The sequence below is a fragment of the Furipterus horrens genome, unplaced genomic scaffold, assembly GCF_987537825.1.
Source record: "Furipterus horrens unplaced genomic scaffold, mFurHor1.1.pri manual_scaffold_11, whole genome shotgun sequence".
NCBI lineage: Eukaryota > Metazoa > Chordata > Mammalia > Chiroptera > Furipteridae > Furipterus > Furipterus horrens.
Window position 1 is genome coordinate 76,742,313 of NW_028327181.1, and position 27,244 is coordinate 76,769,556.

Genomic DNA, 27,244 nt, shown 5'->3' on the forward strand with positions numbered 1-27,244 from the left:
CAGGGGATGTAAAAGGGCCAAGATCAAGGTATCAAGGTAACTTCACTCTGCACGGTTCAAGACTCTCTCAGAAGCATGGCCATTGGATGCCAGCATTTCAAACAATAGTCCCTTCTATACCTGTTGACCTGAAGAAATAAACATTTGCCAAATTGCAAAGGTCTCTCGGCACCTGTCAACTTGCAGCGTAGGCACCATACCTAGACCTCTCACCCTTTTAGCTGTCAAACTCCGTGGGAAAGGCAATTAGAATGGCCCTAAAATATAGCAACAAATTAACAGATATGAAATCTGGTCCACAGCCATCTAGCTATCTCTGACACTGTTACACACAGGAAAAGAGAGAGCAGGCTTGATGTGTTGATGAGACTATCTACAGGCCGAAGGCCGTTCTCTGTTAGGGGAAAGTTCTAAAGGAGACCTTTGGGAAACAGCGGATTCCTACAGTCTTTCTGGATGGAGAACAACCTCGCCTCCCTAGCAAAACTGCTCCCACTCAATTCCTCAGCCACCACCTTAGCCAATAGCCTCAGAATGCAACTGGCTGATCAGATTACCACTTCTTGGTCCCCACTAACCAGATCCCCACCTTACTGCCTGTGACTAACTGGATAACTGGGGGTATTAGACCACTTAACTAATCATAGTAAATGTAGAATGGGTTCTTATTAGCCACTAACCGCTCTGGCATGTGAAATAGGAGAGAGGGAGAGGTAGGAGACTTTTCTTTCTTCCTTGATTTTATGTAAAGAATTAAAAATAAGAAAGCTCAGATCCTAAATTTAAGAAGCAAATGTGTATCTGCCTTTTACAGATAAATAATTTACACAGAGCTTACGGACATCCATTCGATAATCTGACCTGGGGCTGGTATAGTTTGGCCTGTATTGTCCAAACTCATATCTGAGAATACTAAATGCTCTGAAAGCAATCTTCAGCTACATTTCATTAAAACTACGTTTTTTTCTAGTGTGTTTTCTCTGCCATCCGTACAGCAAAATAGCATAGACACCGTTTTGCAGTTAACCTCAATATTAAATTTTCCCACACAATGGCCTGTTATATCTCCTAGAAATCTGAATTTAATTCAAAACCAACTACATCCTTCCCTCTGGTGAGTAAAAATGGGAAAGAGAATTTCTATTAAGTATCATTTCTTAAACTCAGACAGTTTGACTCCATTTAAAGGGAGAGCAAGGCCAAAAGGTGGGGCCAACTAGATATCATCTCTCCTGTTGCAGGTAGATATTTTATCTGAACATAGTACGTAAGTTAGCCTAGAATTTCAGTTTTCATTAACTTTTTTTTTTTAGCACTTTCGCTTCCTCAGCTGAACCACCTTATTGGTAATCAGTTAATCTCGCCAAGTGGCAAAACTGAGGCTCTGGAAGGTGGTGACTTCAACAAAATCACACAAAATCTGCTGTGGAAAAGGAAAGGAAATGAAAGACTCTTGAAATGAAACCCTCTTTAAATTCTCAGTCTGCTGCTTTGCTTATTGAATCACTCGCATTCTGTTGCCATTAGACACCTCCAATGACACATTTTCAATACCCACATTCCATGCCAGTCACTTGCGACACGATAAAGCAGTGGCGTCCATGCAAAGAGTGAGCTGAAAGGGGGTGGGGGCGGTGCACACTCCTGCCCTTAAAAACCAGTCTGAAAACGGGAGTTGAGGCAAAGCAAGAAAAGGAAAAAAAAAGGAAACTAAAGTATGTTCGTTCTGTCTGTCTGTCTGTCTGTCTCTCTCTCTCTCTCTCTCTCTCTCTCTCTCTGTCTCACTCTCTCTCACGAGCGCGCATCTTAAGAACAAAACTCTCGGACTGTGGGAGAGGGGCTGGAAAAAAAAAAAAAGAACAAAACTCTCAGATACCAGGGACAGAGGTGCTCTAATCTTTGGACAAAAAGAAGGCCTCCCCACAAGCAGGCCTCCCACCAGGAGTGGCACTGAAAGGATAAATCCTGAGTGGCACTGAGTTGCTAACTCCCAGAGCACCAACAAAATCGGTGGAGCTGACTTCAGAAAGAGCAGCCATCTACACAGAGGATTATCCCTACTACACAGCCCAGTGACTCAAACTAATTTTCTAGTTTGTGGATTACCACAGTCCCTTGCTCCTTCCCTCCCCTCCTGTCCAGCCATTTCATTTCCCATTAGAATTTACAGAGATCGGGTAGGGAATTTGAAACTTACAACTAAAAAAATATTTTTTTTTTCTTCAAGGGATTTGCATTTTTCTTCCTATTTCCCTCTCAAAAACTAACTTCAGAAAACATGCTGGGTTGTTTTTATTTTTTCTGTTAGTATACATCGATGACCATTCTTTTGAAACCCTTTGGGATTCAATTAATAACAATACATTTTAAGATGTAGACCATTTTGTGAAAAAATCTTATATAATGTTCCCCCCCCCCCAAAAAAAAAACTATTTTATTAGAGGAAACTGTGGTACAATTAATAGGATTTCCATATAACTTGTTTTCCAAATGGAGACACTTCTGAGACTGCAAGGGGGAGTTATTGATAATGACTCCAAGACCTCAGGGGTAAACCATGATGAGCTGTCAGTAAGGCAAAATGAGTTGCCCAGTCACCAGGGGAGCGGGCAGTAGATAGGTTACCTGGCTCTCCTGGCACGATGTCCTTCTAATGAAGTCCTCTCCTCTGCAGGCCTGGTTACTAGGCAAACCCTGCCAGCTAGGCTCTTTTCCTGATGTCCAGGCAGCTGTGAGGGGCCTGGTGTCTCTGCATCACGCTACTTGTGGGGCTGGCCTGCTGTCAGCAGCTGTGTGTGTTCATTTCCCTTCTGGGGCCCCATCACAGCCTGCCACCCCTCCACCTGGCAGAGTGCCACTGAGGAAAACATTTTGTGGCACTGGGCAGCAGTGTGCCACTTCCTTGCCTCTTGTGATCGGAATAAATTCCAAGAGGCTTCTAGTGCTGGTCCTCAAAGAGGGCATCTGGTTCTACTGCAAACACTCTTAACCTGAGGGGGAGCAGCTGGCCACCTTTTATCTGCCCCACATCTGACCGTGGAACAGAAAACACACTGCAGACACTTCCCTTTTCCCCACAGTCACGACACTCTGCCCAGTTCTCCCTTGAATCATCAAGGGAGCACATGCACGCCACCTACGTTCACTGGAAGCCTCCCATGGCAGGCACCCTGCTTGGCCTGTCACCAATATGTTCCACCTCTGGAAAAGCAACTGGCTTCTGGAACTTGGCCATCATTTCTTCAACGTCTCCAAGGTGGTGCAGTGGATGTTCAGGCTGGGGGAAAGAACCTAGAGCTTACTTCTTCACTCTGTTAGTTCAGGGTTTCTCAGCCGACATGATGGACATTTTAGGCCAGATCATTTTATTTTGCTGGGGCACTGTAGGGTGTTCAGCAGCATCCCTGGCCTCTAGACACTAAATACCAGCAGTCCTCACCACCTGCCCCCTAGTTCTGATGACCAAAAATGTTACCAGATGTCCCCTGGGAACAAAACTATCCCTGGTTGAGAACCACTGTCTCAGGGCACTTGGGTGTGCTTAGAACGAAGCACAGAGAAAGTGGCCTGCCTTGTAGAAGTTTCCGCTTTAGTGATAAGGAGCAGCTTTAGGCTGGGAAACATGGAGAATAATGCCATGAATTCCTCAGGGTTTAAGAACCAGCAAGCAAGCCCTCATGCTCCACAAGCACCTTTGGGATCTGCTGGCCTGCACTGCTGCAGATTTGCACTACAAAAATTCTGTTTTCACATGAATAAGCCCGTACTTGCCAACTTAAGAGAGCTGAATTACAGCAAATCTCTCTCTACAGCTTTGATCACTCTCCCCAATTCCCTTTCCAGCGGCAGAAATCCCTGAAACTCTTGCTCAGGACCGAGTGAAATGCCGTGTGCCACTGCAGAGCAAGAAACACGGGTTCACAGAGAAAGTGCAGAAGACAGCGCAGCGCGAGGCGACCGCTCTGCTCCCCGTGGCCTTGCACTCAGCCAGGCTGGTGCAGCGCTCGCCGCAGTCCCCATGCAGAAGCGAGGAGTCAGGACAGACTGGCATCTCGTGGCTGTGATTTTCCTGGTCCTTCATGTTAGTTTAGGGGAAGGTTTTCTCCTAAAAAATGACTCCCAGGAGCTATCAAGAACAAAAAAACACAAAAATCTCACAACACGACCAAAACCCACTGCCTTCTCGGGAGTCCGGGACAGGATGCGGGGCCCGGGGCCTTTGTTGTGTTTGCCTGCACAGGCCAGACAGGAGGCCGTTGCTGGCCCTGTCGACGCTGCCTCCCGTGGGCCCCGAGTCGGAGGCACCTGGAAGGGTTATTAGCAGGATTGGAACTCATCCCTCTGCTGGGACTAGATCATAATTACAGTAATTTTCAAACAGAGCTCGGCAGTAGGACTGTTTAATCAGCATCTGACTCCCTTGTGCTCCCAGCCCTCATCACTCAAGGAGAGGAGTGGGATGGCTCTTAAAGAGACAGTGCCCGCCTTTCAGCACTTGGAACAGATGTGCCCTAATTGGTAGAATACATCTAAGTCTCATACGGGCAGGTTGCACTGCCTCCAACAACCCGCTTTGGGCTCTCACTGTTCTGGGCCTTCTGCTGGAGGGATTCAGGTCGGGCTGCTGGTGGGCCTAGCTTCCCACACCCTGGCCACCAGGAAAGGGACACACACACAGGACAAGAACACTCAAGGATCTAAACTAGCTGCCCCTTCCAAATGGATGGTATGAGGAAAAAGGGGCTTGGCGGACAGGACAGGAAGGAGGAACTTGATAGCCACAGATAATAACTGTGGCTGGTGGCTTCCCATAACCCAAAGATTACAGAAGCATATTATACTCCTGCCCTTCCAGGGGGAAAAAAAGCCTTAAAAACTTTCAGGTGATCTCATAATTCTCACAATCTAGCTTTACCAACTCTCCCTATTTATTATTCGGGTTACCTTCCCTGCTATGTAAGCACACCTTGTTTTTTTCCTTTGCTTGCAGAAGTGGACCAGGTCTCCCCTTAATGAAAAGGAAGTAAAATTATTCACTCTTCTTATTGAGTCAGGAGCCCTATCTCCTAAAAAGTGCAGCTCTTGTTATCCTTCTGAGTATAAATTGTCCGTATTTATTGTATCTTGAGAGTTGAGGTTCCAGCTTTCTGGCTCCAAATCCAGCCATTACTAAGGTGGAACTGATTTTACCCAAGTTATTTCTCTAATAAGATGCTAGGAGTGGCTCCTGCTGCCCTCTTGGAAGCCAGATGCATACTTGGTCTTTGTAGCAGTTCCTGAAACAGCTCCTTAGAAGAGCTGAGCGGGCAGTAGATGAAAGATGAGGGGGTGCGGGGGCTTCCAAATTGATTAAAGCAGCCCTCAGGAAAGAAGGTACAGTGGTAAGACTAGGAACAGGGACACTCAGCTACAGTTCAAAGAAAGGTTACCTTGTGCTGGGCAACGTGCCCTCTACAGAGCTGAGTCCCTGCTGGCAGAGGGCTGCCCGAGAGGGGTGGCTTAGGGTCAGTGACCAGACTTGACTGGGGACGTCACTACCTCACACTACAGTGGTTACCTGCTTGGCTTTAGCTGCGTCTCAGCTGGCCACTCACATAAATCCGCAGATGCCACTCCAGCCCAACTGGATGTTCCTGCCTCCGTGAGGCAAGCCAGGAGCTGGTCTGTTTCCATTTCTACCTCTAAGCCCACTTTGCATCCTCCCGGCCCACTGTCCTCCTCACCCCTAGATGTTATAAAAATATTCAGCAAGAGCTAAGGCATATAAACACATTCACAAACGTGGGGCTAAGTTAATGTCTGAGCAGACTGTTAAAAAGTCATGGTCACCAGAGAGGGTACAAGGTGCCTAGGACCTGGTAGTGTGGACCAAAGGCCTTAGCAGTCAGAATACTGAGAACTGTGGAGGAGGTCTGATTTCTGGGAACTGAAAAGCAAAGGGATTATTTTTTCCTTGCATAGTGGTGGTTTTAGCTTTCTTAAAAGCTTCTTTTTGGTGGTGGCGGGGGGGGACCTTGTCTTACAGAGCTTGGGAAGGACTTCTCACATGAATAAATTCTAACACCATCTAAAAGCGTATTCTTAAAAACCATGCTCAGCCCAACTTGGCTAGAAAATGAGTACAGTACTTGCTCTGCCTTACTCATTGGGCATCAAGGTCAAAAATGATGCATATGAAACATGATCTTCATATAAGAAATCCCACTTCCCCCTCCACCTACATACACACATGCACACACATATTTCCTTCCAGCAAACAAAATGAACCCCATGAGCTTGGGATCACGTATACTGAGTAACAGGAGATGACTAGACTTGGGCCGTGGAAGTAGCTGTGGGAAGAAAGGTGACTACACCAGGAATAGAACCTACCTCAACACTAAATTCTAATAAAAAAATTCTTTCATTCTGCAAAACTCAGTAGGCCACTCACAGAGGTCATCAGCCGTGGTGCCTAGCCCAAAGGGACAGAGCAAAACTTGATAGACAAATGGCACTGCCTGGATGGAAAAGGAAATCCATTTTTGCTGTTTTTCTGCTAACTCCAGGCCTGCATTATTAGAAAAAATTCTTCCCTTCTTAGGACATCTCCTTCCATGGCATACACTCAGTTCTGCACAAGACAATGGTTCCTGGCCTTAGATAAACTGAGGTGCTGTTATATGCACTGCTGTTAATGGATCATTTAAAAAGCTGGGAGTCAGAAAAATTGCATTCATGTCTTTGAATGGTTCCTGCTGTCCCAGCAGCCTACCCTGCTGGCAGAACGAGCTGCTGAGCACCAACTCCAGGAAGAAAAGGAGCAAACAGAAGAAAGCCAACCCAGCTTGCTGTTTTTTGGCTGAGTAGGGAATTGACACAGACCACCTCCGGCTCCTGTCTGGAAGTTTCGAGATCAGAGAGCTTCAGGCACAGCTGGGTTCACAGCTGCACCATTTGGAGCATTGGACTCATTAATATTCATGAGTCATCCCCACCAATCGGCAGAGCGGATGCCATTAGCTTAGCATCTGTCAGGTTTTTGTGAGGGTTGTGTGTGGAGTTTTTTTCCCCCTCTTAAATGAACTTCTTCTGACATTTTGGATTTGCCTCTGTAGGTTTTCTATCCTCGCCTTGCTCTGCTGCATCATATAAAGGAGAGACTCAGGGGAGGCGGGCAGGAAAGACGGATGGGTCCCAGCCAGGGCTTTGCATCTGCCTGTTGATAAACTTTATTTCTCTTTCAGCACCTGGTACCTCAGACAGGCTGCGAGGATGGAAGCAGCATCAGGTAAATTATACCTAACAAGGTTCATGCCCACAAATGTGAGTAGAGCTGGATCCTGGCTCTTTGGAAGAGAATCCTTCCTCCAGCGGTGAACCTGAGCTGCACACACAATGCAGGAGAACTGCAGTGCACAGCTCTGAACCATTATTTCCACACTGATAAATTCATGATTTATGAAAGTAACTACCACCAGCCTTCGTTCCCTCCCTTTCTGCTACAGCTTGTTAGACACAAATTGCAACAACAGTCTTAAATAGTTGAATTTTATTTCAGGCCAAAGCCCCTCAACTCTGAACTAAATGCCATGACAATCCCACAGCATAGGCTGGTAGTAAAAGAGCCCACAGATAGGGTGGGGTGGCCAGAGGATGGAGGAGTGGGCGAGAACCACACACAAACCTAAGTGCAGAGCAATGCAGAATGCCAGCAGCCCTCCGTTCCTACCAGCTCTGGCTCTCAGTGGAGAGGAATTATGACAGCAGGAGGGCAGAATGCCTCATTGTCTGAAGGCAGGCATGTTGTTCCTCATCTCCATCCCCAGAGTCCTCTCTCCAGAAAGAAACAAAGCCCTTGCGCCCCACTGGACTGAACATACGGCCTCCCTGCAACACAGCAGAGGGACACGGTAGTGGCTGAAGCCCTGGGGGCAGGGAGCTGTTACTAAGAGAGAAGAAAAGGATTCAAAAAAGAAAGGAGCCCATTCTACCCCTGCAGAAAAGATGGTTGCATCTCTGCTTTATAACCAGAAGAGATAGTGACAGGACAGCCTTTTCCAAAATAAAGCTCCCTGAGCTGTTTGCCTTTCCTCTGGCTGTGAACAACTACTTCTCTCTCATGGGTGGTCATGACCTACTTTGTGGGTCTCAGGCCCCACACAGACAGGCTGAGGTCTTGGGATATGCAGGAAACCCCAACGACAGCAGTCACAGCACCATTCCATTCAGTGGTATTTGTGGAGGAAAAGCAAGGAGGTGGGGGAATAAATTCTCACCACCCTGGTCATGCAAGGAGGTAGGCAAGAGGCCAGCCTCCCAGAAACAAAGTGCTTCAGGGCCTGCAGCAAAACAGAGCCAGTGGGAATACAGCTACACAAGCAGTTCTGTTTGGACAATATTCAATATGGCAGCTTAACATCTGCCACTTCCAGGTCCCCAAAATCAGTCACCTGAGGCAGCGCTCCTGGGCCCATTAACAAACATCATAAGAAACTCAGCTCCCAGGAGAGTAAACATGGGATTCTGCTCAAAACCAACAGCCCCTGGACCTTATGCTTAACTTACAAACATCTGCAGAGTGTTTATTTCTGTGGTGGAAGCTTGAGGAGTTGTGACCAACCTCTGTGCTACCACCCCAAGCAGAGGCAACTGTAAGACACTAAGCAGCCCAGCCTCCCTAACCCCTGCCCTGTGCCCAGTCCCACCCATGTGCTTGCATCTCCTTGTCTGCATCTTCTCTGTCCACCTCAGAGCAGAACCCAGAGCTCATGCCAGAGTTCACTTTTCCAAAACTGCTTCTAATTGGCTAGGATCCAAAGGCACAGCATGGTCCCCTCCCAAGGACCTCCTCACAGGCTGAGGAACAGAGGGTCCCTCATCAGGTCTTGCAAAATCACAGCATGATGGTGAGGTAGAGGGTGGGAGAGGAGGGCTTTCCAAGGAAGGAGCCTCAGAGTCAACAACAGGAGCCCACACCTCAAAATGATCCTTTTCTTCCTCAGGAGGCGGTGAGGGAGAACTCTTCCTGTCCGATATTGGAAAAAAGCAGCAACTAAGAGAATGGGAAAGGGAAAAGAAGGAACAAATAAACAATGAATGGATAAAAACAAGTGAAGACAAACAAAAGGTGGTATGTCCATACAAATGGATTATTATTCAGATGTAAAAAGGAATTAAGCCCTGGCTGATGTGGCTCAGTGGGTTGAGCACTAGCCTGCAAACCAAGGGTCACCAGTTCGATTCCCAGTCAGGGCACATGCCTGGGTTGTGGGCCAGGTCCCTGGTTAGGGACGAGCGAGAGGCAACCACACATTGAAGTTTCTCTCCCTCTCTTTCTCCCTCCCTTCCCCTCCTCTAAAAATAAATAAAATCTTTTTTAAAAAAAGGAATTAAGTACTGATATACACTACAACATGGATGAACCTTGAAAACATGCTACATAAAAAAAAGCCAGTCATAAAAAACCACATCTCTTACAACTCCATTTGTATGAAATGTCCAGAATAGGTAAATCCACAGACTCAGGAAGCAGATTAGTGGTTGCCAGGACTAGGGGTTCGGGAAAATGGGGAGTCATGTTAACAGGTACAAGGTTTATTTTGTGGTTATGAAAATGTTCTAAAATTGACTATGGTGATTAATGGTTGCACAACTTTGCGAATAAACTGAAAACTACTGGATTGTACACTAAAAGGATGAATTTTATCGAATGTGAATTGTACCTCAATAAAGTTATTTTAAAGCGAGGGGGAGCATAAAGGACAGAACAAATAAGAAAGCCTTCTCTTCTTTCTCCCCAGGTTTCTATAGGAGATCTTGCTACCCAGGGATGGACTGACACAGACTCTTGAGCATGGAATGAGAGAACCACACACGAGAAGAATGAGGCCCCTTCTGAAAGGCTACTGATGACAACTTTCTCTATCAATTGGACACCCCTCTTGCCCAGGTTACAATAATCCTAGCTCCTTAGTGTCTCAAAAAAAGAGCTTTAGTTACCTCTTTGGCTGGTCTCCTTTAGCCAAGTGACAAGAACCCTGCCTCTCTTCCTGGACCCAGCCACAGTTTGACATAGCATAGCGAAGAATGGCATCCGAAACAGTCACGGTGCTTTGGCCTTGGACACAGGCTTCTATCTCAGGCACCGAAAGCTGGCTTTGCAGGAAGAGGTGTAACTGGCTGTCTGACAGGAGGACAACACTCTGCAGGACCCTGGGGCAAACACAGGTAGGACAACACACAGCATCACCCTGAGGACTTGTTCTTCCCAGCCCCAACCTCTGAAAGACTCTGGCTTGAGTGAGCATGAGGGTACAAGAAAGGGGTCTACCCCAAATGCACCTGTATATTCAATGGGCCATCTTGCCAGTCACCTTCCCCCCACCCCCACCCCACCTCAGAGGCAAGTGCTAGCCTGCCATGTCCACTTACTTTTCGAGGAAGTGCTGCAGACCTTGTCGTCGCTTCTCAATGAATTCATCTGAGCCGCCAAAGAAGGTTGACTTCCCAGGAAGTTCAGGTACAGGCCTGTGGAGTCACAAAATATAACACCCAGAGTAAGTGTAACATCCGAGACAGTCATTTCAGCCCCTGATCTAGGAAATCCCCTGAAAAGAGGCACAAACCAATACAAACAGCTTTTAATAAGGTGGTGAAGGTGGGAAGCTAACAATGACTAACTATATGCCATGTGTCAGGGATTACCCTAAATATTTTACAAACCTTATTTCATTAATCCTCCCAAAACCCCATGAGAAAGGTATTAGTGTTCCCATTTTACTAGTAACGAAACAGAATCAGAGAAGTTGAGAAAATATTCCAGCGCCACATAGCTAGTAAGCAGCAGAACTGGTCTTTGAACCAGTCTATGACTTCAAGCTCCATGTTACCATCCTACATGGTTTACAAAACCCACTCCCACCATCAACTATTATCCTTAGCAAGGAGAAACTCAGACACTGAGACACAGAGACCGCTGGGTCCTTGTGTATAAATTAAGACCACCCCTGGCAGTCCCAGAAAGTCACATGAGTAGAATTTTCTACACGTAGCTGAAGTGTCAACCACAAACTCTCTAAACCTCCTTGGCCTCTCTCATGAAGCTCAGCACATGACTTTTAAAAGAAAACAGTGAGGCTAGAGATGCACAATTTGCCAGGGGACGTTCCAACTGGCTTCGGAGGGCCTAACCCATGACAATGGCCCCATCGGTCCCACATGGTAACTAACTAGCTAGGTCATCAACAGGCCACCCATCCCCAGATCATTCAGTGACCATTCTGTGGTAGAACCACTGTTCTAAATTGTCTCCAGCTTTAGGACTTATTTGGGAAGTCTTTCCTAAGGTTTTCAGTCTGTTAGGTCTCTGGGAAAAGGTCTTTGCACAACAACAACAACAAAAATCACAATTTTTACATGTCAAATGAACTAAGATTACCACCTGTCAAATAAGTCTAGGTGCTAAAATGTTTCTGATAACCAGTGATAAGCACATTTATAATGCTGGAAGTACATTTGGTTAGTCCTATCCTAATATGCATACAAAAAAAATACTTTTGCCATTTCTATGGCACGGTTAGGTCAAAATACGAGACATAAGAACTCTGTCTTTACCTTCCTTCACTGATTTAGAAACAATTTAAGAACACAATTCTCAATTTCTTTATTGCCTGGTATGTCGCCAAGTTTTCCTCATTATAAACTCTTAATTCCCAAGTAAACACCTAAAAAGCCAGTCTCAGACGCAAGAAGGAAGCAAGAGCAGACTCACACTAAACCAGCGTTTCTCTGTAGCTGCTTTCTCAGCCACACGAACTCACGGTAGCGGCGACGTACACAGGACGTCTTGGCGGTGAAAGCTTTGCTGTTGGTCTACAGGAGAAAGTACATGAAAAGGGTTTAGTGGGAAAAGACCAAGAGCACATAACTCCCCATCATCCCTCTCACTAAGGAACTAAGCCATTAGGCCACAGTCCTGATCAGAGGCTCCAGCTAGCGCAAGGTGCCCCCAGACATCAGCCTGCCAGCAATCTCAGGCATACCCAAGCTCTTGCTCCCCTCCTCCCTCCTTTTCTTCTGTCTTGGGCCTGCGAAAAACATCCACAAACAGGCTCTGCCTCAGCAATGTCCCTCAGCCCTGGAGAGTGTTGATCCCAAAACAGAAGTTCGATGCACTTACATGGAGGAAGATCTTATAATCCACATAAGAATTCCAGGAGCCCTCATTCTGCACACGGGGATCCTGAACACGCACAGTGATCACCTCCTGAAGGTAAGAAATGCTCCTTCAGCTTCAGCTCAGCCACACGTAAGGCAGATTTGACAATACAGGTTAGCAGATTTTTCCAAACAGCACCAACTTTTATTCATTTGTTCATTTATTCATTAAGTTCAACAAATACTTATTGATCCATATGTGTCAGGCACTGTTCTAAGACACTGGGGGAGTAACATGAATAAGAGAAAAAGCCTTGCCCTCAAGAAGTTTACATTCCAGTATATTCTAAGGAATGGAAAAGTTAGTCAAAAGGGAATCTCATTTCCCAGAAATGCCTTTACTCCTTATTTCCTTCTCCTGGCTTTCTTTTGAGCTCATCAAAACCACCAAGGTATTACTGTCAGAAGAATGCCACGGAGCAATGATTTGCATCTCCTCCTAAATCCCCTCAAACTTACTCCATCTGTTCTGTGGAGACCACCTGCTTACCTCCGGCTCTTGGTTGTCCAACATCCTACACCAAAAGCCCATTGGAAGAAAACATCTGAAGGGGACAAATGACAAGGGAACACTTGTGGTTAGTGTGCTTCTGTTCTTACCACTCTTTACCAGGGCAAATCCCTGAAAAATTTTAATCGACTCTCCTGGGAAACCCAGGCACCTTTTCTTAGTTCTTGTAAAACTTAAGAGGAAGCAAACACCCCCCACACACACATACACACACATTAGGTTCATGACAACTACAAGCCCTGGGGGGTTTGCTTCCCTTTTCAGACCGTGGCCAAGACCCTTAACTACGCCACCTCTAGCCAAGGCATGTTCGAGTCTGTGTAGTGTTTCCCTCAAGCAGCCGGAACAGGGAGGTTCAGTTTTAAGTAAACCTTTCTGCCTGAAGACTGCAGACGAAGCAGTCTTGTGGGCACACACAGCACTGCTCTGCGAGTGAACCTAACATCGCCCCCTCCTGGCTGTTCAGAGACAGCCAAGCCCCCCAAAACACCAACGCTCCTAGGTCTCTCTTTGTCTTGTTAACCAGTCACCTCCCAAGAGGTAAATCAGAGCTAGAGAGCACCGGGAGCCCCTGAAAGGGTTGCCCAGTTTTGACCTTCCCTTATCTAATCATCTATTCTCCAGAACCTAAGCCAAAGGTTCTAATTATTTCCTTGCTGGACATGCCATCCGGTTTGTAACTGCCCAGCACCTCACAGCTACACAGGTCGCTTCTGGATGTTTCCCAGTCCTTTGTAAAGATTCATTAAAGCCTAAGCTGCTGATTTCCCCCAACGTGGTAGTTTACATGTGCAGCGACATCGCCCACTCCAACAAGGGGACCATGAAGGTTGCAGCACAGGGTTACTCAAGTCCAAAGGGGCCCATGATGTCACCTTCTGTTAAAATACAGCACTAATCTTATTACTCCTAGAACCACTCCAACAGCATCCACCCTGGCTGCCACCTGCACCCCCTTCTCCTCTCTTAAGAGCAGAACAATAAGGTTTAATTTCCCTTTTCAATTTACCTTGAAATGAAAACTGACTTCAGCCAATATGTACTGCCAACAAATGATCTGGGCTGGCTCCTGGGAAACAAGGCTCTCTAAGATCTCCCTCTCCTCCCCCATGCCCATTCACATCCACTCATTTTTACAGTCCCACGATTAATTTTAAACACATTCCCTTATTAGTTCTGCCTTACCATCAGAAGGGTGTGTAATGAGTTTCCGTCTATCTTATGTTTTGCTAACACAAGGCAAATGTTTCAAAAGAACTCATTTACACCGCAAAATTAGCAGAGCAAACAGCTTTTCCAATTCTTTTCAATATACCAGAAGGTCTCTTCACACAGACAGTGCACTCAGACAAACCTGCATGGCATATGACAAAACTGGGTTCCACCGCCAAGCAACCTAGAGGTTTTGTGATTGCAATACCATCTTACACAGTATTCTTGCTGACAATCTGATTTTTCATCAGATGCAGTCACCACTGCAAAGGGGTGCTGAACTGAAAAACAGGCAGTTCCAATGCCATAACAACCAATGTAGAAAATCCCAATGTAAGTGGTCAAATGGCCGTGACCAGAAAGAGCAGGTCAACTCACTGTAAACAATTAACCTCCTCAGATTTTTTTTTTTTAATTTTTTTTTCTTTTCTTTTCAGGCACTTGGTAAATTGCCAACACAGGAGCAGAGTTAAAAGATTCTGTAGTGTCTTTTCACAAAAGTAACACCAGGAAAGAGGATGCCAAGGAAATCAGTCATCCACAGGCTCAGCAAAGCTCATACATCTGTGCCTTGAAAGGTTTACCAAATTCAGGACTATAATTTAGTAACTAAATGGTCGTCACTCTCTGGAGTCAAGACGTTTGCCTATGGCTCTGTGCCACCTCCACGTGTAAGTTCCTCTCCTTTCCTTTGGGGCTAATGCCACTTAGAAACAAATCCCTATAAACAGGTGTTTTGTTTGTTTTTTTTATCCTAGGACCCCCAAGATGCTGTGTACTTAAATCTAAATTTGAAGGACACTAAGAAAGTTTCAGCTGTAACTTTCATTAAAAACACTGGAACAAATGCAAAAACCTAGACGTCAAGTAATAAGTTCTAGCAACTATTATTCTCCATTAGCTTCCTCTCCTCCCACAAATGCCACTCCTCAGAAGGAAATGAAGCTCAGTTCCCTGAAGAGGAGGAAGTCCTTAGCTTCAGCTCTATGATCTGGGACTTGGATCCATATGTCTTCCAAATAAGGAGAGCCAGTGGTCCTCTCGGCTACGGCCGCAGCTCAGCGCTAACTCCGTTTCCTAGGCCCTTTCGGTCGCATATCAAGTTTCCGTTACTTCCTCCGCCTGTGCCAGCACCAGTAACTCCAGGGACAATCTAGTTGTTTGCCGTTTACTACTTTCCTTGCAAAACTTTCCAATGTCACAACAATTCAAGGCTTTTAGCTCCACCATTTTCACTCCCATTTAAACTACGTCAAGAGACAGGTTAACAAACCAATCAGGCGATAAAAGTACATGGGGCCGCCGAGACTTCCATCCCTTCTTACTCATTCTTGAGCTAGATGGCAACTCAAAAAGCTCTCCCTCCTGAACACCCATAGGTGGTAAAGGACGCTTCCCCAGTCTGACCGACCTCCCTGTGTTCTCAACCAGCTCTGCTCCACTCCTTTGTCCCTCTGTAATTTGCCACCCCTTCCACTTGGAAGGTCAGTCACAAAGGCGACCACAATCTAGCGCAAGAGCCTCCCGTGTCCCCGTAAAATATTTGTCCATTATCCCTAGTCCTAGCCGTTTGGGTGAATGTCCCCAAACTCTTTGATTCCGGCCACTCCCCCTCCACTCTCAACGAACTAGGAGCAAAGAGCCACATGGTCCTTCTTCTTTACCTATTAAGCTTGGGGAGTAGGAAGGAAAGATGCTTATACTCCTTTTTTAAAAAATAAAAAAGAGAACGGTTTCCCTCTGTGGATTCCGAACAACGAACGGCCTTTATTACGGGAGGCAACACAGCTCCGAGGATGTCAAACGAAATCCCCACCCCGAACGCCACTACTGACGTTTAAGCCTGCAGCCCTCACCTCCAAGCAGCACCCGCTTCTCGCGGTCGCGACCCCGCCCACGACCCCTCACCTGCGAGCAGCACCCACTCCCCACGGCAACACCGCCAGCGCCCCACCATATAGCCAGTGTCAGCTTCTCCTTCCGGGTGAGTGGCCGGTGCCCCAGTGCACGACGGGAGACGGCTCCTGACACCCCCACCACCACCACCACCACCACCAATCCCGGGTGACCAGGACGCCCCACGCTCACAAGCCCCGGCTCTTAGTGACGATCCCGCTTCCCATGAAACGAGCTTGGCCCCACCCAGGCCCTGGCGATAGTGGAGACTCCGCACCAATCACTCGGATGCTTTAAGGCGAACAGTGAGGGGTGACCAAGGGCTTCTGACGCCCAATCCAGGGCAGCGTCCCGCCCATCGTTGTCAGACCAGCCAATCAGTACCCAGGGCGCGTCATTGAAGGTCTGAAAGAGGGTCCCAGGAGCCGAGAGGGTGCGGGGAGGTTGTCGCTAGGCTTTCGGATTTGCAAGGCGCGCTGTTGAGTGTGGGAGGGTCGTGAAAGAAAATGCCCCCGTTCTTGGAGTTTTGAGAATCCCCGATTGAACCCGGTTGGTTGCAGTTCCCTAGCAGAGTTCCTCAGAAGACTACAACTCCGGTTCGTAAAACCCCAGATTGTCAGAGCGAAAACTGGGACAGAAATGGTTCAGCAACACGTTTTACTCGCGGAAAGAACCCTAAAGAAGGATGGTGCAGCTAGTTAGTAATAATGAACACTCCATTGAATATGATGAAGACTTTGTTTATGTTGTTAACTCTACCAGTTTAAATATAATGTTAAAAAAGATAATATTAAGGCAAAAATTATGGTCACAGATAAGCTCTGGGGCTATATAACCAGCACTACACTGATTCTGTGGCCTTATTAAACTGGTCCTAAATCTTTGTAAGTCTTCATTTCTTCATCTGTAAAGTAGAGATTACTGCACATACTTCAAAGCAGCTTTTCTTGAACTTTACTGGCCTCAGGATCCCCTTACAGTTGTGTTTTTATTTATTTATTTTTTTTTTTTTGAGAGAGAAACAGAAACACCCATTAGTTCCATTTATTTGTGCATTCACTGACAGTTTCTTGTATATGCCCTGAGGTGAGATGGAACCCTCAACCTTGCTGTCTGGGGTCCCTCTAACCAACTGAGCTACCCCGCCAGGGCTCCCTTTACATTCTTAAAAATTATTAAGGACCCCAAGGAGCTTTTGTTTATGTGGGATATTGACCAAATTAGAAATTTAAATTGAGAAGTTAAAAACATTTATTTTGAGTAGTGAACACACAATACAATATGCAGGTGATATAGAATTATATACCTGAAACCTATGTAATTTTATTAACCAATGTCACCCCAATAAATTCAATTAAAAGCTTTTTTAAAAATTTATTAATTCGCCTAAAACAATAATAATAAAACGTTACATGTTAAGATAATATATTTTATCTACTACAGCTACACTTTTTAAAAAGATTTTATTTACTTTTTTAGAGGGGGGGGGGAAGAGAGGGAGAGAAACATCAATGCCAGAGAGATAAATCCATTAGTTGCCTCTTGCACACCCTCAAGTGGGGAACTTGGTCCACAACCCAGGCACTTGCCCTGACTGGAAATCAAACCTGTGACCTTTTGGTTTGCATGGCAGTGCTCAATCCACTGATCCACATCAGTCAAGGAGAGCTACACTTTGTAAAACAAAAAGTTATTGAGTAGAGTGGCATTGTATTACAATTTTGCTAATTTATTTAATGTCTGGCTTAATAGAAGACAGCTGAATGCCCAGTCTCTGTTGTACTGTTATTTTGATCTAGGAAATGAAGTAAATCGTGTCCCACACAAATTTTTTAGCCTTCCTCAATTATTGTAGATACCCTTCTTTGATTCTAGCAAAATTCAACAAATGGTAGTTTCTTAAAGGTTAGTTGCAGTGGGGTATCTGAAAACATTTGGAAAATACTGGTTTATTGAGTTATGCAGGTCTTCCAAATATTGGTGCATTTCATTGTTCAATATTTTTAAAAATCACTTTTATTAAAATAATCACTGACATCTAGTGAAGCTAGATGTGAAGCTGTTAATCTCACTTTGGTGAATACCATATTTCCCAAAGTTATCATTTTGGCTTGAAAGCTCAAATACTGAAATAGAAAACTTTCAGTTATTTTCCTTAAAGTGACACGCTCATTTCATTCAGATATTGAACTCTGAATAACCATAGTTTTTCTGTCAGTTATTTTTTTAAATAAAAATGGTGTTCTATGAAAAAGAGCAGCTAGTTCAACTCACACATCTCAAACAATTGCACAACCATATACTTCAGTAAACAGCAGAAGTGATTATGTAACCTTCCATTTCATCACGGAGAATATTAAAAAGACATACTCTAGGAAAGAGATTTCATAAAGTTCATAATTTGAACTATCAAGGAGAGTCTTAAGTGAAAGTGGCTTTTAATTCTTTTTTGCATAGGTGTAGCAGTGAAGAATACAATGACACGACTATAAGTTGACACCACGCTGACTTGATTCATGCTAAGGTGCCAGCAGTTTCACCCACTGTTACTTTTGTACCATCAGTGAAAATGTCGACACTGGAAAAGATCAGGTAATGTCTTAATATTATTAGGAAAATAGTTTTGACCATGCAGCTTCCCTGAAACCATCTCAGGCACTCCCAGATTACATGGACTACATTTGGAGAACCACAAATTATATCTGCAGAATGTATCCATTCACTAAACAAATATTTATTGAACCCTTTCTGTGAGTTGGGCATTGTTTTAGACATTAACAATAAAGCAGTGAGCCAAACAGAAAAATATGCTGACCTCTGAGTATAAAGGCTTAACTTAGTATCATCCACCTGGAATATTATTCAATTAATGTTTTAAAATAAATTTATTAAATAATTTGAAGGTAATGTAGGTTTCACAAACAGGTGGGGCCCTATCTGGAGCTTTTTTTTTCAAGAAGAGTTTCCAACACTTGATAATGGTGCTAATCCTTATCATACCAGAAATGCTACCAAATGATGTAAATACTTTTCCAGGCAGTAATCCCTTCACTTGAAAAATAAACTAATCAATGTCAGGGCTATGCATGCATGATTTGAGAAATGTAGGGTATTTTTTTTTCTTTATTTTTAATTATAGATTTGAGAAAGAGAAGAAGGGACATAGAGAGAGAAACATCAATTTGTTGTTCCACTTATTTACACATTCATTGGTTTATTATTGTATGTGCCCTGAGCAGGGATCAGACCTGCAACCTTGGCATATTGGTACAATGCTCTAACCAACTGAGCTAACTGGCCAGGGCCTTTATTTGTTTTTTAATCCTCACCTGAGGATATGTTTATTGCTTTTAGAGAGAGAGGACGGAAACAGAGAGAGAGAGAGAGAAACATCCATCACCTCCTTTTGTGCCCCACCCCACTGGGGACCAAACCTGCAACCCAGGTATGTGCCCTGACTTGAGGATCAAACCTTTTGGTGCACAGGACATTGCTCCAAACTACTCAGCCACCCCACCCGGGCAGAAATGTAGGTTTTAATTATCATTCATTACTACCTGAAAGTCACAGGAAAATCAGTTTGACAAGGGGAAGTATGAGAAACAGATAGCTCTTAAGTATATTTGCCTCTTAAAAGAGTGCTTGTTAACTCCAAATGAAGAGATCTTTGACAATAGAATTTCAAGTAGTAATCAAAATGAAACAAAGACTCTCACACCCATTAGAATGGTTGCTATTTAAAAACTAAAACTAAAAACTAAAAGCAGCTATCCTGGAGAAATTGAAATCCTTGTGCACATTGGTGGAAATGTAAAACTATGCAGCCACTGTGAAACATATGACAGGACAGTAAAAAGCTAGCAAAATTCCTGGGCAAGTAGAATGGGGAAACTGAGACAAAATTACAGAAGGCCAAACGCTTGAGCGATTTACAGCCAGCTGGTGAATCGCAAGACCTTATCTCCCCTAACCAAGGACACTCGAGAGCAAATACTTTATACCTGTCCTCTATAACCAAAGAATACATAGCTTAAATCTCCCTGGTCTGGGGAAACGGAGAACAGAAACCCAATTAATGCCATTTGTGCCACTTAAACCAAAGGACAGATAAAGTCAGGGGAACAAATAACAAAAACCCCATTAGAGCCAGAAAAACCCAAGATAAAAGTAAAACAGTATTAACAGACAAAGAATATTCCCCACCCCACCCTAAGCTCTTTTTGACACATCAACATATTTAAAAAGCACCTGGAAAGCTGATGAATATTCTACTGAAACCCTCCCCTAAGATTCTCACCAGCAGAAAAAAGATAAAAAGCCCTCAGGACAAAGACTCAGGGTGGGTTCACTCTACAGCTAACCCATGAACTTTTTACTTCCTCCTAAACTCTAAGGGTCCCCATTAGACTTGCAGCCAAGGGAGCAGTGGGCAGTGGTGACCCAGGCTCACCCCCTGATCCTGTCTCCAAGTACCCCCTTTTCTCTTACTTCCCAGTGAGCTAAAAGCAGCCAAGTCTTGGCTCACTTCTTTCCTACATTTCTTAGGGAGCCAAAGCAGAGCATTGCCCGGGCTCTCTCGTTTCTTCTACCCCAAGTCCCTCCTTTGTTTCACTGTCCCGAGCTTTAATAAGCATACTCTCAAAATCACCTGGACTTGTGTTGTGAAATCTTTCCTACACAAGGTCAAGAACTCACACACTACAGGCTGACCTGAGGCAGGCCCGCTCCAAGCCAGTCCCTGTCCAGTAATAGAAAACAGTATGGCAGTTTCTAAAAAAAAAAAAAACAAAAAACAACTAAAATTACCATATGATCCAGCCATTCCACATCTGGGTATATAACCAAAAGAATTGAAAATGGGGTCTCTCAAAGAGATATTTGTACACTAGTATACATAGTAGCATTATTCACAATACCTAAAATGTGGAAGCAACCCAAGTGTCCAACAATGGATGAACTGATAAGCAAATGTGATACATATATACATACAATGGATATTCTTCAGCCTTAAAAAGGGAGGAAATTTTGACATATACTACAACATATGTTCATATGAACCTTGAGAGCATTATACTAAATGAAACAAGTCACAAAAAGACAAATACTATATAATTCCACTTTTGTGCGATACTTAGTCAAAATATAGAAATAGAAATTAGGATGGTGGTTACAAGGTGCTGGGGAAAAATTAGACTGGGAAGTTATTGTTTAATGGGTATAGAGTTTCAGTTCTACAAAATGAAAAGTTATTTAGAGATGAGTGGTGGTGATGGTTGCACCTTATGAATGTATTTAATACTACTGAACTGTACACATAAAAATGATTAAGCCCGGGCTGGTGTGGCTCAGTGGATTGGGTGCTGGCCTGTGAACCAAAGGGTGGCTGGTCCAATTCCCAGTCAGGGCACATGCCTGGGTTGCGGACCAGGTCCCCAGTTGGAGGCACGTAAGAGGCAACCACACATTGGTGTTACTCTCCCTCTCTTTCTCTCTCCCTTCCCCTCTCTCTAAAAAATAGATAAATAAAATCTTTTTTTTAAATGATTAAGATGGTAAAGTATATATATATGTATATATATATACATATATATATACATATATATATACCACAATATTTAAAATTGGGGAAGAAAATGAAACAAAGAATTTCAGATAATGCAGAGGAAAACATTTTAAAAGTTTTGGACTTCCTCCACTCTAAATCACATCTCAGAAGCAGCTATCTACTATCCCTGAAATAGCTACTGTTTATATACCATTCCTTTACACATAACTGTCAACCCTAGAGAAGTGCTGCAAAGGAGATCTTAAATAATACTTTCATGTTTTAGATTTTTCACAGAGGCCGAGGCTTAGAGAAGTTAAGCAGCTTGTCCAAAGTTACACAGCAGGCAAATAATAGAGACAGAATTGAATCCAGTTCAACCTGATTCCAAGTCCTTGTTTTTTTTTGCAACATCACACTTTCTTACTTGTGATTTTAGAAACTTCATGTGACAGACACATTTCCTGTGGGCATGAACAATGTCACTTCAAATATTTTGAGCAAGATTATCATGACTGAGTTGCCATTACCCTTAGAAAGAAGAAACTCTGAGGGTTTGAATAACTTAAAATGTCACCATTCTCCTGAAAAGAGAAAAGAACTAAACCCATTTAATCCCAAAAGACTTCAAAGAAGAAGAAGAAAAACCTTGTTAATGCAGAGATTTTAGACTTGAGAGTTTGACATCTCTCCCTGGTAGAATTTTAAAATACATTGTTAATAAGAGAACTCTAAATTAATTGTATATTAGCATAAACCAGTGTGCTCTGCTATCTAAAAAAAGAAGGTAACTTCTGACTCCCTTCATTGAAAGTGGTGTAGAGCACCAGGACAGTAATGGCTCCCTCTACGTTGAAATATACACATGAGAGCTAGACTTCACTAACAAATTAGATGTGCTAGATCTGAAACTGTAGTCCTGTCATGTACAGTTTAAGAAAATGGTCACATTGAGCTTAGAAATGTGAGCCCTTAGGGAACATAAAGGCTGAATTTGAATACTCGAAGGACAATAGGAAAGAGGAATTAGGTTTACAGAACAGAATTGTTTGCAGCCACAGAAGCCAGAAGTAGAGGAAGTGAAACCGGAAAAGTCAGCGTTTGTACTGCCTGTGACTAGCAGAACAAATAAATATAGACAAGGATTGCATCTTTATGGGCACTTTATTCAGATGCTGGTGATCTGAGAAACCAGTGGGTTATGTACCCTAAAAACCGTCTTAACATCTCATCTCAAACCAGCCTTTTTTATGAGAAGAAAAGGGTAAGTAAAGGGTTTGGAATTTAAGGAAAAAAGTAGGTAAGGGATTTGGAATTCAGTGGGAAAGGTTAATCAAATAAAAGCTTCAGTCTTGGTGATTTTCCTAGCATTTCCTCATCTGCTGACCAGAGATTCTCTATCTGTGTCCTGGTCAGTAAACATTCTCTCCCTGGAGCACAGTAACTCAGATACTATCTTGACCACTTACAGTCCTCCCGGGGCACAAAGGTTGAATGCTTGCAAGCCTCCTGGAGTGAGGATAGGTCGTCATGCATTCCAGTTCCTGAACAATAGCTTTCCACATGCATTAATCACTAAACTTATTGACTATAAATAAAGCAAATGTTTTTAATTCAAGTTCCTCCCATCAGAAATAGATGCCCAACTGTAATAGAACAATAAAAATAATAATAATAAAATTTTTACAAAAAGAAATGGATGTCATTAACATGGGAAAGCAGAATTCAGCTCAATATGAGGAATTGGAGATGGCAGCATTTTATGCAGGCAGAAATACGGTTTGGGAGTTAGACACAGAAATAACATCAAATCTTGATTCACCACTTTCTTGCTGGATGCAAAATGGAAATCATAATTCTCACCTCCCAGGTGTGTTATGAGGATTAAATAACATTAATCAAAAACTTAACAAAATTCCAACCCTGGGGTAAGCACTCAATAATATTAGCTAATATGATTACAACTAATTTTCTTATAATTAGAGTTATTAAAAACAAAATAGGACACTTCACAGGGGAGTGAGTAGGTAAATTTTTCACTCTTCATGGATACCCAGCCCAAATGTCTCAGGAAGAATTGCCCTCTTCTCTTGCTCTAAAGTTCTTTCGGCAAAACTCTATTGAGATAGTATAGGGAGTTCAGCCCAGGAACAGAAAAATACCGAGTGGTCAGGAAGCCAAGTTAAGACCAGATGGCCAAAAGATGTACAAACCACTCTTCTGTATGTACAGTTGATCAAGGTTTGGCCACTGTACTTCCTCCTAGGGGGGCAGTAATGAGCAACATCACCATCTTGCCCCCACAGTACAGGCAAGAAATAGTTGCCAAGCAACCCACAGGGGAAAGTAATCCCACCCGAACATAGGAATTCTATTCCCTGAACCCTTCATAAGCCCACCTTTTCAAAAAGCCTGCCTTTTTGAGCAAGCACCCTTACCCTTCCACTTGCTTTGTCCCCAGCTTATAAAAGCAGTCAAACGGAGCCCGCACTGGAGCCAGTTCCCCTGCTCTGCCTCTCTTGTGCTGGAGCCTAAGCTTAATAAAATCTGTCTGGTTTATCTCTGGGGTTTCCTCTCCATTTCCATCTCAGGGAACCCAAGAACCCCAATGCCAGTATTGCTATTATGATATTGCTGAGCTGGGTTTTTTTATGGGGTAATTTTCCAGAGCCCTACACCGTGCCTGGCTCAGTAAAACTGTTATATAAATACAGGATCCTGCATTCTGGTGTACGATGTTGTTGACTAAGTTGCCTTTCTCCTTCCCTCTGATTAGGAGGATATGTGAATATGCAAAGTAAAAAAAAGTCATTTTCTGGTAGTTCTGTTTAGTTCCTGATTGGATAGGGCAGCGATTTTCAACCTTTTTCATTTAGTGGCACACCAAACTAATTACTAAAATTCTTCCCTAAATGGCATGGCTCGGTTGGGCACAAAGCAAAAGGTTGGTTGCCTGTTTGATTCCTGGTCAGAGCACACGCCTGAGTTGTGGGTTCCGTCCCCAGTTGAGGCAACCAATTGATGTTTCTTTCTCATATAGATATTTCACTCCCTCCCTTCCCCTCTCTCTAAAGATATTTAAAATAAAAAATAAAATTCTGCAGCACACCAAAAAATATATTTTTGCTGACCTGGCAAAAAATAAGTATAATTTTGATTGATTTATAATAATAATAATAATAATAATAATAATAATAGTAATTACCTACTCTTTTTTACTCCAAAGTGACTTTTTAAAAAATGAGGTGCCTATACTTGTATATACAGATTTCTAGTACGAAGAATTAACCAATCAGTCACAACCTTATTACATGATGTGACCAATAAGATACAGCTCTACCTTTTTGTGCCCCCAGCGCTCGCACCAACATGGTGAATGTTCCTAAAACCCACCGGACTTTCTGTAAGAAGTGTGGCAATCATCAACCCCACAAAGTAACATCGTACAAAAAAGGCAAGGATTCTCTGTATGCACAGGGAAAGCGGCGTTATGACAGGAAGCAGAGTGGCTACGATGGGCAGACTAAGCTGATTTTCTGGAAAAAGGCTAAAAGTACAAAGAAGATTGTTCTGAGGCTTGAATGCCTTGAGCCCAACTGCAGATCTAAAAGAATGCTGACTATTAAGAGATGCAAGCATTTTGAATTGGGAAGAGATTAGAAGAAAAAGGGCCAAGTGATCCAGTTCTAAGCTTCATTTTTGGTTTATGTGACAATAAAACCTTGTAGATATGTTCAAAAAGAAAAAAGGAAGATACAACTCTATTATATGACCTATACAAGTATATTTATGGTCTAAGACAGGGCATTCACACTGGATGACTATTGTTGTGCTGGCTGTTGTCATTTTTTAAATTTTATTTGACAATCTAAGGGAAAAGAGATCAGTGCCCCTGACTAAACAATCAGGTATTGCATGTTTTAAAAATTCTTGCAGTACACTGGTTGAAAATCACTGGGACAGGGCAAAGAAGCGTAAGGAAGCGAGTTTATATATATGAGTATACCACACGTTTATCCAGTCTCTAGTGATTGGATTGTTGTTTCCATGTCTTGGCCTCTGTGAATAATGCTTTAGATGTTTTGGTGCATGGATCACTCAGTTGTGTCCATGAGCCAAGCAGGGATTCCTTTATTGAATTATAGCTGTTCAACTTGTTGCAACTTTAAGTGGGGGACTAGGGAACCTCTTGTGCTGCCATTCTTCTGACATCACTCAAATGAGTCTTAATACAGTCATCTTTGGTAGAAATAAGGATGATTATAAAGAGAATAATTATATTTCAGTAATACACCTTTGTGGATATCAAATTCTAGATCTGTTAATTGTCTGAGGTTTTGTTTTCTATCTGGGTATTGGTCTATAACCTGAGTTCTTCTAATTTCCTCCAATATTTGGTTAGTACTCTCCAAACTAACATTTCCAATTTTCTACCACTCTTTTGATTTGGAATCACTATGAAAGTAAACTGCCCCTTTCCCAAAGCCATGCAAGTTAAAGCTGGACTACTTGATATAAACTTCAGAGAAATCACTACAACAGCCCATGTGTAAACGGTCTTTGTGTCTGTTGTTATGTGGCCACTCAAGAAACATAACCAGAGACATTCAAACTGCAAACCAGGAAAATCTGTCAAATTGTCACTGCTTGCTCTACTCCATCTGAAGATGCTTAGAACCCAATACGTAGAAATCTTTTAATTGGCCACTCTCCAGACTCAGAAACTAAATTTATAATTTTCTTGAACTAATCTTTGCTTTTCTTTTGTTTCTATAGAAAGTCCTTCCATTAAATTACCTATTACTTACATCATATAGAGACCTAATTAGGTGAAAATTCACCTGCAACACCACCTCCTGAAACATCCTCATGTTCATCCTGTTCTAAATAATCATGAAGATATGGATTTGCTAATACATCATGTGTGTCTGTGTAACATAACAAATTGAAACCCATCTGATTTATTTAATTGGTTAAATCTTGGCTACAATTCTCTTTACAGTCATATTGACCTCTCTAGTGCATGTATACACTTGAGGCTTTAATTTTTATTGATTGTTTTTTTAAGTTGGTTGCATTTTTATTTATTTTTTATCCTAACCCGGGGACTTTTTTTTTTTTTTTCATTACTTTTAGAGAGAGAGGGAGAGGAAAAGAGGGAGAGAGAGAGGGAGAGAAACATCAGAGTGAGAGAGAAACATTGATTGGTTGCCTCTCATACAAGCCCTGACTGACCGAGAACTGAACCCACAATGTAGGCATGTGCCTTGACTGGGAGTTGAAGCTGTGAACCTTCAGTTTGTGGGATGATGACCAACCAACTGAGCCACACTGGCCTGGGCATTTTTATTGTTTTTTGAGAGACAGACAGACAGACAGACACTGACTCATTGCGCCACCCATTTCTGCTTTCATTGATTGCTTCTGGTATGTGCCTTGACCAGAGATGAAACCTGCAACCTTGGCATATCAGGATGATGTTCTAACCAACTGAGCTACCCAGCCAGGGCTACACCTGGGATTTTTAAATGCCTGTTGGCAGCCACTCACATGCCAGTGGTATCCATCAGGATCAGACAACTGGATTTATTCAACAATAACCACAGAAATGATGAAAACAGTGACTACATGGCCCTCTGACCTGATGACTCACTAATGGAAATTGGCAAATGTGTGATCCTTTGGCCTGACTAGATCAAAGGTGGTAACAGAATAATGCTATAAAGGTTGGTCATACTCTCAAATTTCTGAGAGAATGACCTAAAGGGGGAAATTGTTAAAATAAAAAATAGATGGAGACCAACCTTAAAAATGCCCTGAGCAGACAAAACCAGTTTAGTCATATAAGCAAAGCTTAATTTAGCTTATTTTGTAAGGCTCAT

At 43.3% G+C, this 27,244-nt stretch overlaps 1 protein-coding gene and 1 pseudogene across 6 annotated transcripts; one reads left to right on the forward strand and one right to left on the reverse strand.

Annotated features, from left to right (window-relative positions):
* Window positions 1-7,516: 7,516 nt before the first annotated feature.
* SNX11 (sorting nexin 11) lies at window positions 7,517-16,101 on the reverse strand. 5 transcript variants are annotated; one of them, XM_090291877.1, is made up of 8 exons: window positions 15,778-15,943; window positions 13,719-13,778; window positions 12,689-12,743; window positions 12,161-12,247; window positions 11,753-11,853; window positions 10,414-10,509; window positions 9,982-10,194; window positions 7,517-9,034 (listed from the first exon to the last, which is right to left on the reverse strand). In XM_090291877.1, exons 1-8 carry the CDS (start codon window positions 15,876-15,878, stop codon window positions 8,761-8,763), a joined length of 987 nt encoding a protein of 328 aa, XP_090148003.1. In that variant the 5' UTR covers window positions 15,879-15,943; the 3' UTR covers window positions 7,517-8,760. The 5 variants fall into 5 exon arrangements, with proteins under 5 accessions (XP_090148003.1, XP_090147999.1, XP_090148000.1 ...); XM_090291873.1 differs by lacking the exons at window positions 13,719-13,778; window positions 15,778-15,943 and adding an exon at window positions 16,010-16,101; XM_090291874.1 differs by lacking the exon at window positions 13,719-13,778 and having other exon boundaries at window positions 15,830-15,913.
* A 250-nt stretch (window positions 16,102-16,351) lies between these two features.
* LOC149998316 (large ribosomal subunit protein eL42-like) lies at window positions 16,352-25,065 on the forward strand (annotated as a pseudogene). The gene is made up of 3 exons (XR_016514028.1): window positions 16,352-16,413; window positions 18,275-18,409; window positions 24,719-25,065. The product of XR_016514028.1 is annotated as a large ribosomal subunit protein eL42-like (transcript).
* Window positions 25,066-27,244: the final 2,179 nt, after the last annotated feature.

Excerpts from the sequence above, each read along its gene's own strand:
- SNX11 (XM_090291877.1), bottom strand. The coding sequence starts at position 15,878 with ATGGTGGGGCGCTGGCGGTGTTGCCGTGGGGAGTGGGTGCTGCTCGCA. Across the intron at positions 13,779-15,777 it reads GAAGCGGGTGCTGCTTGGAG|GAGCCAGCCCAGATCATTTG; the intron begins GTGAGGGCTGCA and ends CTTGTTTCCCAG. Across the intron at positions 12,744-13,718 it reads AAGTCAGTTTTCATTTCAAG|ATGTTTTCTTCCAATGGGCT; the intron begins GTAAATTGAAAA and ends TGTCCCCTTCAG.